This window comes from Hypomesus nipponensis, chromosome 26 (genome assembly GCF_054491055.1).
Source record: "Hypomesus nipponensis isolate SF chromosome 26, ASM5449105v1, whole genome shotgun sequence".
Lineage (NCBI taxonomy): Eukaryota > Metazoa > Chordata > Actinopteri > Osmeriformes > Osmeridae > Hypomesus > Hypomesus nipponensis.
This window is the reverse complement of record NC_140386.1, coordinates 9,303,361-9,319,023: the sequence shown is the minus strand read 5'-3', so window position 1 is coordinate 9,319,023 and position 15,663 is coordinate 9,303,361. Positions and strand designations below refer to the sequence as shown.

The window sequence follows — 15,663 nt, the reverse complement described above, 5'->3', positions numbered from 1 at the left end:
CAGAATGTGTTTAGCCCTGTGCTCTTCCTCAAGCTCCTCGCCCCCCTCTAGTGGTGGGTCTGAGTCATGGCGGTTACCGGGGCTGCTGGCGTCCTCCCTCTCTGCCTCGTTCTCACTGCGCCCGCACGTCTCGTAGCCCATGTCCTGCAGGTCCACCTGGACCTGCTTACTGTCCTGCTGCACGGACGTCTCCGCTGGGAGGGACGACACAACCACACACACTAAGAGTCGGTGTGTGTACATGTGTGCATACAGTCAGTGTGTGTGTGAGTGTGTGTGTGTGAGTGAATGAGTGAGTGAGTGTGTGAGGAGGAACCAAAGCCTGTGTGTGTGTGAGTGTGTGTGTGTGTGTGTGTGTGAGTGTGTGTGTGTGAGTGTGTGTGTGTGTGTGTGTGTGTGTGTGAGTGAGTGAGTGTGTGAGTGTGTGTGTGTGTGTGTGTGTGTGTGAGTGTGGGTGTGTGAGCTCACTCAGCAGCTCTCTGTAGTCCTTCAGCTGCTCTGCCTGGGCGTGCACGGTGGCTTCAGACACCATGAGCCTCTCCTGCAGCTCCCTGCTCTGGTGCTGCAGACGCAGCGCTTCCACGCACGCCTCAGACTCCAGCGCCCTCTGCTGGCGGCTGCCTGCTATCTCCGTCTCCAGGTCATCCTCCTGGCACACGGGAGAAGGACAAACGTGAATGTCCACCTCCGAACTCTCACTTTTTTGTGTGTGTTTCTACAGTGATATCCTGTATTGGTGTATGTTAGAGCGCCCCCTACCTGCGAGGAGTGTGCCAGCAGCGCTCCGAGGTCCAGAGCCAGAGGCCTGGTGCTCCCCCTCTGCCCCAGGCTGCCTCTCAGCTGGGCCAGGGGGCCACGCCCTCCCTGGGGTGGACACGCCTCATCGTGGGCCTCCCATCGCTCCGAACTCCCCACCTCCTCTTCCTCCTCCTCCTCCTCCTCCAAGTCCAGATCCAACTCCTCCTCTTCCTCCTCTTCCTCCTCTTCCTCCTCTTCCTCCTCCTGCGGGATTGTCTGCTCCTCCCTCTGGTCTCTCTCTGTCGACTGGCGCTTCTTGAGCTGGTCGTTCTCCTCCCGCAGGCTGAACAAGGCTTTCCTACGGAGGGAGAAGAGGGACAAACCAAACACACGCCACAGATCGTTAGGGTCCAGTTGGTGCAGACGTATATCGCTACGCAGCAAAGGTCACGGTGTCTGGCGGAGATCGTCTTCCGGCGGCCTCACCTCATCTGGGACAGAGAGGAGAAGCCAGCCTTCTCCAGCTGAGCCTTCAGCTCCCCCAGCTCTCTCTCCACCACCCTCTTCTGCTCCACCAGCTGCTTCACCTCCACCAGCCCCTGGCCCTCCCCTGCTGCATCCTGGGATAGCTTCCCCTTCCCCGGTCCTCCACACCGATCTGGGATCTGATTGGACGTAAGGGATAAGGGGGAATGTCAAGTGTTGCAACATTGAGTGTAAAACTGTTTGTTCTTCTTCACTGCAGAATAGGAGAATAATAAGAGAAATGTCACGTTTTGTAAACGGTCATTAAAAAGCATCAAGTTTCCTGTGGACGTGGATGTCACCACAGTACCTGCATGTTGCTGAGTGTCCGAGCCGTCACCTTCTCCTGCTCTTCCTCGATGCTGTCTGCATACTCGCTGGTGACATCATCCTCCTCCTCTGTGCTCGGTCCTAGACACACAGAGCAAGCACGTGAACAAGCACCCTCACACACACAACGCCTATTCATGCTTTAATATTCATCCATCCATTTGCCTGAGCACAATTCAGCAACCGTTCAAAAAAGATTGTTCCTACCACTATCCCAACGCGAAGACAACTGCTTTTAGACTGTGAGAAATGAATGCGTGGCAACATGCTAGATCTGAGCAGATCACGTAAGAGGTCGTAGATTGTAGCTGTTCCCTGTCTGTTACCCGCTAAACGTTTTAATTACAAAGCCCTGATCTGAGATCAGCTGAGTTTCTAAACCTCAGCCTTTGATGGAGGATAAAACTGACTGTGGATCAGCTGCAGCGTCTCACAGGAAGAGCTGATCGGATCTCATGTCTGATCTCAGACATGCTCAAACCTTTCCTTTAGAGTAGTCCCTCCGCAGTGAAGACAGGGCTGAGAGGTAGACTTTGCTCTCTAGCTCCTCCAACAGTTTACTGTTGACAGGGGGTTTGAATCAAACGGTCCCATTTGGGCCATTTTGTGTTAAAGCACAACATGTGCAGCTGCCAAAAGATGATAAGGAATAGAGAAGAGATTTAAATAGAATGTGTCAATCATACTTGGATTTAAAATCAGTTCATTAGATTGGTGGAGGGACTCAATCTGGAAGAGGACCTAATCTCCTATCTTAAGCCAATGACACTGGGTTTGGAGGGGTTTGGAGAAACAGGTGGTCTGCCAGTCCTTATTAAGACTAGGAGGGACCCCTTGGGATTATGATGACTAAAACAGGATTAGGTAATCCCAGTATAGACTATGCATAAGACTTGATGAGGAACAGCATCTTACCATAGTAGGTACTTGCTACTGGAAGGGGTTTAAACTACCTTTTGAATGCTGCCCTGTGCAGGCTCTACGTGACAAGGTATTTGAGGACTGAAAATAAGTTTTGAATACGATTCTGGTCAGCGTGTGCAGCGAAGGAAGGGACAAGTTGTGCTTCGCCATAAACATCACCCACTCAAATGTCAGAGGTTGTGTTTATTGAGCTGTTGAACATCGTGTGGATGATGAAGTGAGAGAATGAGTTTTCTTGTGCATGTGACTTGGGCGTCTTCTCCCATATGAAAGAATATGTCGCCTCAGAAAGAGGCAGTATTATAATTATGACTATGAGACAAACCTCGAGTCCTGGAGAGGAAGGGGACAGGCAGACAGAACCATATTTACTGGACCTGCGTTTGAGCAGCATCTGTTATGCTTTAAACCAAATTAACTCAATTGTCACGGTTGCTTTATTGTACCCTTGCAAAAGAAAATAGGACTTTGAGAATGCCGTTGCAAATATGTTTCTACGTGACTATAATTTCAATAATAAGTTAGTTGTTTGTGTTAGAAAAGCAAGCAGTATGACAATACCCCAAATATCCCTTTACAGAACATTCTTGACACCGGTTATTTCACATGGAAATCTGAATGACTGGATGAAAGGTACTGATCTGTATACAACAGCATCCCACCATATCAATCCCAGAGGGTACATGCTGTTTATCATGCAAAGGCACACACGTAATAGTTAGTAGACATAAAACATCATCATATGGCAGGAATAGGACATAAAACATCATTATATGGCAAAAGAGCAAAACGTTACTATTCACAAACTAGTCTCACAATTCATGCCATCATACTTCTTCCTTGCTAATTGGTCACAGTCTCAGATAAACATGAAACCATTTGCACAAATGAAAACATGAAAATATTGCACAAACTTTAACATAGTATAAATACATGTTCCCACACACGTCAACACCCCAGTTAACATCACCAGAAACAGCCAGCGTCCCATGTTTCAGGTTAGAGCGTCAAAAAGTGCCCCACACACGAACACAAGCTTTGTGGACTAAGCGTCTCACTGCCCCCTGCTGTTGTGGAGGAGCAGTTACAGGTAGCGGCCCACGCTCCTCTCATGCCCACCTCCATAGTCGTTGTGGCCCTGGACGCCCTGTCTGGGGGAGGCTGAGGCCTGCGGAGCCTGCCTCAACGCCTGGAGCTCCTGGGTCAACCTCTCCACCAGGGGCAGGCCTGAGGGCTCCACCAGCTGCAACTGGAGGTCCTACACACACACACACACACACACACACGCAGAGTGTATCAGAGGTAATGTCAATGTAATGGATTCATTTAGCAGAGGCTTTTATCCAAAGAGACGTACATTAGGGTGTTTTAGTGTGGGGCATCAGCCATCGCATCCTCAAGAACCAAAACACCAACCTTGATGATTTCCTCTTTGGCCTCGACCGTTCTGGAGAGAACCTCCAGCTGGGCGGCCTGGTTGTGGATGTCCTCCAGGGCCTCCCTCTCCCTGCGCAGGCCCAGCTGCAGCTCCTCCTGCAGGGCCTGGAGCTCCACCCCGGCCCCTGGTCCTGGTCCCGGCCCGGGCCCAGGCACCCCGCCTGGGGGGGCCCACGTCAGCTGCCTGCGAAGCTCCTGGAGGCGCGACGTTTGCTCGCCCATCACCTCCCCCAGACGCCCCGCAGAGTCCTGGAGAGGGGGTGAGGGGGGAGAGGGGGGAGAGATGGGGCGGGAGAGCTTAGATCAAGCAAGACAACCAGCTCCACCCCCTTTTCATCACAAGATCCACACTGTGTCTTCGGCGTTTCCAGCCAGAGCCCAGGACGTGGCGCTCAGAGCGGTAGTGTGTGGAGGTTACCTTGATGTACTGGTCCCTGGAGGCGATGGTGCTGAGCAGGGCCTGGACCTGGGCCTGGTGCTCCTGGGCCTGGAGGCTGCGGTCAGACAGCAGCTCCTGGAACAGACGCTCCTTCAGCTGCAGACGGGCCCGCAGCCCCTCCAGCACCTCGGACGGCCCAGCCTTGACACGCCCCAGGAGGGCCGACGTCAGGTCCTGAGAGCAGGGGACACCACACACACACACGGGTGAGCCAGAGAGAGAGAGAGAGAGAGAGAGAGAGAGAGAGAGAGAGAGAGAGAGAGAGAGAGAGAGAGAGAGAGGAGGTGGAAAGAGGAAAGGAGAGAGATAGAAAAGGAGAGAGGGAGAGAGGAGGTGGAAAGAGAGAGGAGATTAAAAAAGAGGGAGAGAAGGAGGTGGAAAGAAAAAGGAAAGAGAGAAAGGGAGAGATTGACAGACAGACAGACAGACAGACAGACAGACAGACAGACAGACAGACAGACAGACAGAGAGAGAACCAGAGAGACAGACAGACAGAAGGACAGAATGACAGACAGACAGACGGACAGACAGACAGACAGAAGGACAGAGAGACAGACTTGCCAGAGCCCTACCTCGGCCTCCTTGGTGCGTGACTGTAGGGCTCCCTGCAGCTGGCTGATGAGGGCGTCCCTCTCTCTCAGGCTGTGAGCGTGCCTGTCCTCGCTCTCCTGCTGGTGGCGCTGCACGCCCCTCCACGCCACCCCCACCTGCTCCAGCTCCGCCCCCTTTCCCCGCAACAGAACCTCCAGGCTCTGACGCACAACAACGCACATACCATGGGAGCGTTAGGCTGTGTGTGTGTGTGTGTGTGTGTGTGTAAAGAGCCCATCCCTCTGTGTGTGTATGTGTGTGTGTGTGTGTAAAGAGCGCATCCCTCTGTGTGTGTGTGTGTGTGAGCGCATCCCTCTGTGTGTGTGTGTGTGTGTGTGTGTGTAAAGAGCGCATCCCTCTGTGTGTGTGTGTGTGTGTGTGTGAGCGCATCCCTCTGTGTGTGTGTGTGTGTGTGTGCTTACCGTGATGGTCTCCTGGTTGTTGGACAGCACACAGCGCTGGGTCTCCAGGTCCCTCTCCTTCTCTCTGAGCAGCAGCTGCAGCCTCCGCACCTCCTCCTCCTTCTCCTCCACCCGACGGAACTTCTCATCTACCGCTTGCTGGGGGGGAGAGGGAGGTGGGAGGAGAGGGGGGGGGATCAACAGTCAGTCACCACATACTCACGAAAATCTAGTTGAGCTAACAGAACACTTAAGTCGACGAACACTGAGGATTTCAAATTCATTGTGATGAAGGTGCATCTCGAACCAGAGCGAGGACGTGACCAGGGGGCTGTAGGTCCTACCTCCAGAGTGAGGACTTGACCAGGGGGCTGTAGGTCCTACCTCCAGAGTGAGGACTTGACTAGGGGGGCTGTAGGTCCTACCTCCAGAGTGAGGACTTGACTAGGGGGCTGTAGGTCCTACCTCCAGAGTGAGGACTTGACTAGGGGGGCTGTAGGTCCTACCTCCAGAGTGAGGACGTGACTAGGGGGCTGTAGGTCCTACCTCCAGAGTGAGGACGTGACCAGGGGGCTGTAGGTCCTACCTCCAGAGTGAGGACGTGACTAGGGGGCTGTAGGTCCTACCTCCAGAGTGAGGACGTGACCAGGGGGCTGTAGGTCCTACCTCCAGAGTGAGGACGTGACTAGGGGGTTGTAGGTCCTACCTCCAGAGTGAGGACGTGACTAGGGGGTTGTAGGTCCTACCTCCAGAGTGAGGACGTGACTAGGGGGTTGTAGGTCCTACCTCCAGAGTGAGGACGTGACCAGGGGGCTGTAGGTCCTACCTCCAGAGTGAGGACGTGACCAGGGGGTTGTAGGTCCTACCTCTAGAGTGAGGACGTGACTAGGGGGTTGTAGGTCCTACCTCCAGAGTGAGGACGTGACCAGGGGGCTGTAGGTCCTACCTCCAGAGTGAGGACTTGACTAGGGGGCTGTAGGTCCTACCTCCAGAGCGCGGTCCCTCTCCTTGATGCGCTCTCTCAGTTTGCTCAGCATGGAGTCTCTCTTCTGCCCCGGAACCTGCTGCAACTCCAGCAGCTCAGAGTAGTCCTGGAGAGAGAAGGAAGGAGTGAAGAGTCCGTCTGTGAGTGTGTGTTGGGTGTGTGTAGGGGCTGTGTGTGTAGGGGCTGTGTGTGTGTGTGTGTGTGTTTCACCTGCACCAGCTGGTCTTTGGTCTGCAGTGAAGTCCTCAGTTCCCTGATGGTCCTGTCTCTATCCTCCTCCTCCCTTAGTCTCTCTCCCTCCTTCTCTCTCTGCTGCTCGCGTCTCTCCAACAGTTCAGAGCGAGCCTTCTCCAGAGCCATTTGCAATTCCTGAAAAATACAATTTCCTGGTCACACAAAAAACCTTTTAGCAGACAATTCTGATTCGACATACAATCCCACGTCCACTCAAACACACACACACCTTTGTGTGTCCCCCTCCCTTTCCCCCCAGCTCCTGCCCCAGTCCCCTGCCCCCTGCCCCCAGCCCCCAGCCCCTGCCCCCTGCCCCCAGTCCCCTGCCCCCTGCCCCCAGTCCCCTGCCCCCAGTCCCCTGCCCCCTGCCCCCTGCCCCCTGCCCCCTGCCCACCTGGTTGTGTCTCTGGGTGTTCTCCCTGTGCTCCAGCGCCCCCTGCAGGTCGTGCTCCAGGCGCTGCAGGGCCCGGCTGAGGTCCTCCCCAGTGCGGCTGGCCTGACGCTGGGTCCTCTGGCTGGCCTGCAGCTCCAGCTGAGCCCGGAACAGAGAGGCCTGGAGCTCCAGAGCCTCGCCCTGCCCGCGCACACTCTCAGCCCCAGACACCTGCAGCCCCGGGTGGGGGAGAGGGGGAGGAGACGGGGGGTGGGGGTGGGGACCCGGCGGGACAGAGGGAGGGGGTGTGGAGACAGAGGTCTGTGTTTCAGATGGAGTGTGTGGCTGTGTTCGGACGCAGCTGTGGCCTCACTGTGGGTGATTGTAGGAGAAGTCAATCTGGCCTGTGTTAAGACGTTTTTTTTACTAGGGATATCAGGGAGAGATATCTCTTTAGACTAACCATTGATAAAAGGCTATTTCTGTGAGTGTGTGTGTATGTGTGTGTGTATGTGTGTGTAGTATGCGTGTGTGAGAGCAGAGCTCACCTGTAGTTGTGTGAGCTTGTTTCTGTTGGCAAACTCTTTTAGGGAACACAACATGTTGTTCTGCTCTTCTATGACCCGGTACAGCTCTGCAGCCTGGGAGAGGACACACACATTAACAAATACATGAATACATATCATTTGTCAATACGCAACAACTTTTTCTTCTTTTCCCCTTTTCCATCCTTTTTTTTTTGCCTGTTTCCCTCCCTCCCTCCTTACCTCCCTCCCTCCTTACCTCCTTCCCTACCTCCCTTCCTCCTTACCTCCCTTCCTCCTTACCTCCCTCCCTCCTTACCTCCCTACCTCCTTACCTCCCTCCCTCCTTACCTCCCTCCCTCCTTACCTCCCTCCCTCCTTACCTCCCTCCTTCCTTACCTCCCTCCTTCCTGACCTCCCTCCCTCCCTACCTCCGTCTCCTTGGTGTTGATCGAGTCGTTCAGGTTCTGGACGTGGCGTTCTTGCTTCTGGGCCCCCTTCCTGGCAGAGCGCAGCTCAACTTCCATCTCCCCCAGCGTCATCTGCAGCTTCTATACCCACACACACACACACACACACACACGGTCAGCGTACTGCCAGGGAACAACAAGACACCACCCCCATGAGTGAAGGGGTGATGGAGTAATGTGGGTGATGGAGGTGACGGGGTGAGGAGGTGATGGAGGTGATGGAGGTGGAGTGATGGTGATGGAGTGATGGGGGTCATTGGGGGTGATGGATGTGATCCAGAGAGGGGGCGGGGGTACCTGGTTCCTGCAGTCACTCTCCCTGATCTTGGCCTGCAGGGACTGGACCTGGAGCTGGGCTCTCTGGAGCTCCCTCACACACTGCCCCCCCGCCCCCTCATACTGCCCCAGCTGGCTCTGCTGCTCCTCAATCAGCTTCTGAAACGAAACACACACTCATGTTAATACTACACACACACACTCATGTTAATACCCCACACACACACTCATGTTAATACCACACACTCATGTTAATACCACACACACACACACTCATGTTAATACCACACACTCATGTTAATACCACACTCATGTTAATACTACACACACACACACTCATGTTAATACCACACACACACACACACACACACACACACAGCTTCCCACATGGCTCTGAGTGAGAGCGGAACGTGAGCAGGTCGGCTCAGTGTTCTATGACTTCCTCAGGAGGAAGTCCCGTTTCCACGGCAGCGCGGCGTTTACTTCCTGTTTTCCTGATCTCCAGATACTAGCTCCTAACCCCTAACCTCGAGGGCTGAGTCGACACTTTCTCACATCTCTCTGTAGCACGTGTTGGTTCCAGCACCGTTGACATGGTAGGACGACCAAATGACTAGATACTGATCCATTCCGTTGAAGGTTAATTCTCTGGAAGCTTCTTTGGGTATCTCGAGGCTGCCGCTGGTCTGTGATACAGTCTTATCTCCCCTTCTGGGCAGTAAACTCATTACAGGTGGTCTATCAACAAGCTCACACACATACACACACACACACACACACACTCACACACACACACTCATACACACACACTCACACGCGGTGCCAGTGATTCCCTGCTGTTTCGGCAGCTCAGCACCCATAAGTGATTAGAAAAGCTATACAGGGTGATACTCCTACCTGCACTACATTACCCAGAGGCATCACGGCGTGATCATGTAAATCCTTTCATGCATCAAAGAGTTACTCTCCAGAATAGCATGTGACTAAACTTGTTCCCAGCCATACAGACAGCTAGCTAACAATCCTTGTGATTCACCATTAACATGACAAAGGAAGTTATGGAGGAGAGATTACACAGAGGCTAGCCTTGTATTTTTTTTAAAAGAAAAAAGAAAAGCTTTACAGCCCATGGAAACTGTTGCCCGGGCGACGGGTGAGTTGCTAGGAGACAGACGGCAGGAGGGCAGGTCCCCTCCCTCGAGACTAATCAAGGGACTGGCTTTGCTCAGCTTTGAGTGGCACAGCCAGCCAATCAGGAGCTGACAAAAGACTCGGCCTGGTTTATTCTCGAGAATAAGGGCCACGATGGATGTAGAGCTGTTCCATCTATATGTGGGGGTGGAAACGCAGTATTCGTTGGCACCCAAAATTGTACAACCTTTGAAACAGACTGTGATAATTGTGTTGATTTCTAAACGCTCTTTGGTTGGCAGCCAGTCCAACATCTATTCCCTCCCCCATCCCCAGGGCCCTGATCTGGGTGTGACTAGCTCCGACGCGTGGTCAAGGTTTCATGTCCTGGAGGTTGTCCTGCTACCTGCTGGAAGCGGAAGGGCCCACACTGGACAAAATCATCCAGCCACAGCTCCTCCATGTCAGTCAGGTCCTGCTGCCCTCCTGGGGTCCCCACCTCCACCCCCGGGTGGGGGTACAGCTCAAAGTCCACAGCCACTCTGAAGAGGCTCCTCAGGGGCATGGGCAGGCCCAGGGAGACCCTTGGATCCAGCTTGGCTTTGACCAGGACCGGCAGCCTGCTTCCCTGCTGGGTCTTGACCGGCCTGTACTCCCAGCTCCGCACCAGGCTCAGCGCCTCCTCCAGCCCAGACCCGGGGCTCTCTCTGGGGCAGGCGAACGGCGGCGGGCACACGTCCACGGCCGTGTCCAGGGACTCGGCAGAGGAGGAGGGGCTGGAGCAGCTCTGGTCACAGAGTGTCCGATCACTCTCTGGGCCGGCTGGAGGAGACACAGAGGGGACCGGGGTGACCTCGGACCCCTCCTCGGGTCCTGACACGCTACCGGAGTAGCGAGTGGAGGGTCCACAGGATGTGCTTCTCCTCCCCAGACGGCGAGGAACCTTACAGACGGCTTCGTAGTCCGAGTCAGCCACGCGGAGAGCCGCGCACCCCCTGCAACGCCTGGGGCGCTGCCCAGGGAGGGCCTCTGATCCTGGGCACTGGTGGTGGTGCTGAGGGGGGGGCGTCTGGTCCTCCTGGTCGGTCCACGACTCGTAGACGGAGTAGGCCAGATCGTCCTGGACCAGGTCGTTGTATCGGACATCCTGGAGAGCTGAGAGGTCCACCACAGGAGAGTCCTCCAAGCCCACCTCGGAGGGCACAGCCCCGGCCCCCGGCCCCAGCCCCGGGCCCGGCCCATGATCCAGGGTCTCCGCCGTGTTGTTCTTGCGGTACAGGCCGCTGATGCACTGCCGGAGCCTGTCCTTCTCCGACAGCAGCTTGTGCAGGCGCTCCAGGGACAGCGCCTCCACGCGGGCGATCACCGTGTCGAAGCGGTACATGCGGTCCAGCATGAAGGCGCACTTGGAGCAGGCGAACTCCCCGTGGCCGTCGCGGGTCAGCTCGTGGCCCAGCGCGTGAGACAGCAGCACCTGCAGGTTGAGCTTGGACGCCGGGTGGAAGATCCAGCGGCGCTGGTTGCCGCAGAGCTCGCGAGCGCAGATCCGGCATGTCTCTTTCGTTTTGATGTCGAGCATGGCGGAGGATTCGCTGTTTCAAGCCGAACTTGTGAGTCAGAACAGGTGTAAAGAGGATGTTTGGAGTCCAAGTGCTGTGAAACGGTCCCGTCTGGCCTATTCAATCAATCTGAACCGATTGAGAATTTAAGTCATAACTATGAATCGGTGATTATTTAGTATCCAAAAGAACAGATAAACACATGTAAAAATAAGTTCCTGCTGAATCAGGAAGTGGCACTGCTTAGGTCAATTAGTGCAGCAACGATGGCTGAGATTGATAAATATGTCACCCAGCATCCCATTGCTTTAGGTAATAACTTAAACGTAAAAAAGAGACTCAAGATGAGAAACGATTTTTTTAAATAAAAAACGGTAATCTTAATTTTACTAGCAAAGGCGACTGGCAGCTCCGTGTGTTTTTATTATTGCCGCGGTTGGGCCACATTGATGAATTCTTAACGTAACAATGTAGCTAAATCACATGTAATACAGACGCTCACAGTTTCGGCCCATAAAAAAATGGGCATGATTTAAAAAAACATCGCAGTCGATGCAATGTCATTTCATATGTTCTGACTCATCATTGCGAAAGTATGATGACAGCTTCGCCGACCGACAGCAGTTAATCCGACACGAACACGGAATCGAATTCATTCGAGAGATAAAAATCTAAACATCTACGTGTATAGCGCATAAATATACTATGCGCCGCCTTATTTTCTGTCTCCGGTATAGCGGTTTCTAATCAGCCTAGCCGGCAGGAAAGATTTTAGGCATTCCAAACGCTGAGGAGATGGCAACGTTGACATAAGCGCAGCCAGGCTGGACCGTACCATTTTACTGGAACAAAGGGGTCTTTCGATTCCGCCCCTGGTCGAGCAAAGCACTTTCCCCTAGACTCTAGAGTCTGACACTGCATGGTCTCACAGAGATCCTGTTTTTACCTTCAGTAGAGGAAACAACACGCTGTCCTATCCTCGCATCCAATTAACAGTTTAAGGCTACTTTTTAAAAATTAATGTACAGGCTTCAATCTACCTAAAACTAAGCAGTGATCTCATTTTGAGATCTACTCTAAAAAATATCAGATAATACACTTATATTCTCTACATTGATAAGACCCCCTTTTCTCAGAGTTGATGTAGTGGGGTCACAGAGTGAATTCAGCTGGCGCCTGGGGCAGTAATCGCCCGGCTATTAGCCCCTCACATGTTCACATGCATGACAGCCAGAACTTAGAGGGAGGAGGGTCAGTTCGAATCACACGACGGGATTTAAGGCCAAAGCCTTCACCTCGGAAAAAGCCGAGTTTTTCCCAGGAAACGGGGCCATGAATCTTCAGCATGGCTGTCATCAGAGAGGGTGGGGGAGCCTTAACTTGGTGCGTCAGGCTGCAATCGGATTGGTTTCCTCGTGGGGCCCTTGTGTTCCCTGGGCCAGCATTTGTCACTCGAGAACCCGAAGAAATCGAACCCGAGAGACAAGACGCCAAAACAGCCATCGGCTCTAACGAGGCCGGCAATCAAACATCTATTAATCCCAATCAGTGAGAACCACCAACCTCCATGTTCTGATTGCGCTCTCTCTCTCTCTCTCTCTCTCTCTCTCTCTGTCTCTCTCTCTCTCTCTCTCTCTCTCTCTCTCTCTCTCTCTCTGTCTCTCTCTCTCTCTCTCCCCCTCTCTCTCTCTTTCTCTTCTCTCTCTCTCTCTCTCTCGGCTGTTTATGTATCTAGAAGTGACAGAAATAGCATAAATGTGACAAGAGAGACAGAGAGAGAGCTGCAGTCATTGCTGCTTGTCTACTTGTGAAGTCTGTGCTGTGGGGGTGGTGGGGCGTACGTATAAACAACTGATATCCGCTCCACAACATCACAGTCTATTTTAAAGAGACTTTCAGCGTTGGGCTGTGAGACTGTGGTGTGATTGTAATTAGAGCTGGCGTCTGAGTTGAACCGTTGGAATAGCAATGCTGAGGTTGACACACACAAATTCAAATAGATCAACATGACCCTGTTTCTTTGATTAGGTTTGTAAAACATGATGCAAGTTAACAGGAACAGAAATGACTCGATGTCTGGACACACCCACACACACAGTGACCTTTCACTGCGATCGGACCAGAGACTCTAGCATAACAGTTTTGCAACGCCCAAAAATGCCATGATGTGCCTCGAGGAAACCAAGGAACACAATTTTCTCAAAACCCTAAAGTTGGACATTGTCGTATGTGTGTGTGTGTGCGTTTATATATTTTGCACCTGTGAATATGTCTGTGTTTGTAAGAAGTGCAATGTGGTTTTGGCCCCACTAGGTGGCGATCTCTGATCACTGGAGTCATGCAGCGTGGAGGAAGAGAAGAAGAAGACACCAACCTGCATCTCCTTCTGGACACGGCTGCTCTCTCCACCGAGGTCACTCCTTAGCAACTGTAGGTAAGAGAGGGGGAGGAGGGGGGGGTTAGACAGTACAGTACAGGATCAGAGATGTGGACCTGAATAGTGTAACATACTGCTACATTTAGTGTGAGTAAAATTCATCAAATGAACTGAAATGAAGTTCGTTTTAATTGCTCACTTCCCCAAGAATACTGGGAATGCTGAACGGAATCCTGGATATAACACAGAATTACAATGTTCTGTGTTGAAATCCTAGATGTTAAAGTTTACTCCACTAATGCTTGGGGACACACCACAGGATAATCGGGCCCTTACGACAATCCTAGGTAACATATGTCCCGATTATCTTAATGGTTCTGCAGATTTGATCAGATGTTCCCTTGGTGTGAGGTGTGTCCAGAGTGACCACACACTGTAGGAGCAAAACGGCTAACTCTAGGATTTGTTGTCCTCATGTTTGTGGTCTCTGACAGTTTGAAAATCTTTGTAAAATTTAAAAATCGTATCGTGTGTCCCCAGCATTAGTCGTTAAGTTGACAGTACAGTACATTAAGGTTTAAAATAGTCTGTCTAGCACTCCTGCGAGTCTTCCATATCACTCATCAAAGCTCTCAGTGTTTATCACCCTGGAGGTGGACTGCCTTGCCTGCCAATGCCAGGGTGCCACTGACCTACATACAGCCTGTTTATAAATACAGTCTGATATCTGAACCACATGGCCCATCAGCATTCCGCATTCATGCCCTTAGAGAGGGGGTGGGGTAAGGTAGGGGTCACAGTGGGATGGAACGTGACCCACATCTGAGGGGCTGGGTGTACAGTACAGTAGAGAAGGCCTCGTTCCATTTTAGAGCCCGCAACCTCAGCATGATTTGCGGGGGGGCGTCTTGTTTTGCTACCTACCTCCACGTCCTTCTCCTTTCTCCGAAGGGAGGAGGACAGCTGGTGAACTCTGACCTCCAGGTCCGTCACCTGGCAGGTGAGAGAGCTCTTGTCCTCCGTCAGCTGGGTCAGGGACAGGGTCAGCTCCTCTATCACTCTGAGAGAGAGAGAGAGAGAGAGAGAGAGAGAGAGAGAGAGAGAGAGAGAGAGAGAGAGAGAGAGAGAGATAAAGAGTGAGAGAGAGAGAGAGCATGAGTTCATGAACACAATGTACTGTATGTGTTGTGTGTTGTTTATCTTTCATATGTAAATGAGACTCTTCTGAGTATTGCTTGACCCTGCGGCAGCAAAACAGCAGCACGCGGGGCGTGACGACCCTGACTCTGTGAACCGTATCGTTCTTAGTATGGACGATGTCAAAGTCAACACAGTGAATGTCACGCCAACACCAACGTGCGGGTCACACTCACTGAAAGGGGGTCGAGGACCCTGGTGCCCCTCATGCCATCCTCTGCCAGGCATGGTGGCCTCACCTGTCCTTGTCTGCCAGGGCCTCTTTCCCCCGGGCCTCCTCCAGCCTCACCACCATCTCCTTCTCCAGGGCCAGGCAGCGCTGGGATTCAGAGTCCGCAAGAGAGGCCATCTTCTCAGCCTCGCTCCGCGCTACCTGGGCCTCCTGATGCCACACAGATGAACACAACCACACCCCCAGATTAACACAACCACACCCCCAGATTAACACAACCACACCCTCAGATTAACCACACCCCCAGATTAACACAACCACACCCCCAGATCAACACAACCACACCCCCAGATTAACCACACCCCCAGATCAACACAACCACACCCCCAGATCAACACAACCACACCCCCAGATTAACCACACCCCCAGATCAACACAACCACACCCCCAGATTAACCACACATCCAGATCAACACAACCACACCCCCAGATTAACCACACCCCCAAATCAACACAACCACACCCCCAGATTAACCCAGTAACCAGTGCGTTTTATCAACATGCTGTCTGTGAGGTGTGGATGACTGCGCTGGAGGACTGACCTGCTGCAGGCGCTGGACCTTGGTCTCCAAAACCTCCTGCATGAGCCGGATCTCCTGCTGCCTGTCGTCACAGCGACGCTGTAGCTCAGCCTCATCCTGATTGGACAGGCTCTCTGCCGTCGACCTATGGGATGATTAGTTGAGGCGATGAGGCAGGAAAGCAGGAAGTGGGTGCGAGAATGACAAACGTGACAATAAAACATGTTGTGTGACTGGAAACATAAAGGAAAGTCTGATTTAAAGGGATATTTTATACTTCCTTATTATTGCCTGAGGTTAAAATGGCAATGTCTAGATGATGAAGTAAGACCCCCAAGGCTGTCAGTTAGAGAGCAACACTATGGCCACTCAATAATGCATGGGTGTAATGCAATAACT

General features: G+C 52.7%; 1 protein-coding gene across 7 annotated transcripts in view; it reads right to left on the bottom strand.

The window, feature by feature from the left end:
• The window catches only part of pde4dip (phosphodiesterase 4D interacting protein), a 57,499-nt gene that overhangs the window by 14,824 nt on the left and 27,012 nt on the right, over nt 1-15,663 (bottom strand). For 5 of the 7 annotated variants that reach the window (XM_084692656.1, XM_084692658.1, XM_084692659.1 and 2 more), the window contains exons 1-17: nt 9,785-11,768; nt 8,269-8,406; nt 7,933-8,052; nt 7,526-7,618; nt 6,999-7,208; nt 6,581-6,739; nt 6,372-6,476; nt 5,407-5,544; nt 4,966-5,145; nt 4,373-4,567; nt 3,934-4,203; nt 3,637-3,775; nt 1,574-1,674; nt 1,225-1,403; nt 760-1,096; nt 469-649; nt 78-194 (exon numbers count right to left, since the gene is read on the bottom strand). In XM_084692656.1, coding sequence (XP_084548782.1) covers nt 78-194; nt 469-649; nt 760-1,096; nt 1,225-1,403; nt 1,574-1,674; nt 3,637-3,775; nt 3,934-4,203; nt 4,373-4,567; nt 4,966-5,145; nt 5,407-5,544; nt 6,372-6,476; nt 6,581-6,739; nt 6,999-7,208; nt 7,526-7,618; nt 7,933-8,052; nt 8,269-8,406; nt 9,785-10,957 — 3,835 coding nt within the window. In that variant the 5' untranslated portion in view covers nt 10,958-11,768. Of the gene's footprint in view, nt 1-77; nt 195-468; nt 650-759; nt 1,097-1,224; nt 1,404-1,573; nt 1,675-3,636; nt 3,776-3,933; nt 4,204-4,372; nt 4,568-4,965; nt 5,146-5,406; nt 5,545-6,371; nt 6,477-6,580; nt 6,740-6,998; nt 7,209-7,525; nt 7,619-7,932; nt 8,053-8,268; nt 8,407-9,784; nt 11,769-13,311; nt 13,366-14,238; nt 14,375-14,750; nt 14,894-15,285; nt 15,410-15,663 lie in introns of those variants that run through there. The other 2 variants (XM_084692661.1, XM_084692662.1) reach the window with 1 other exon arrangement.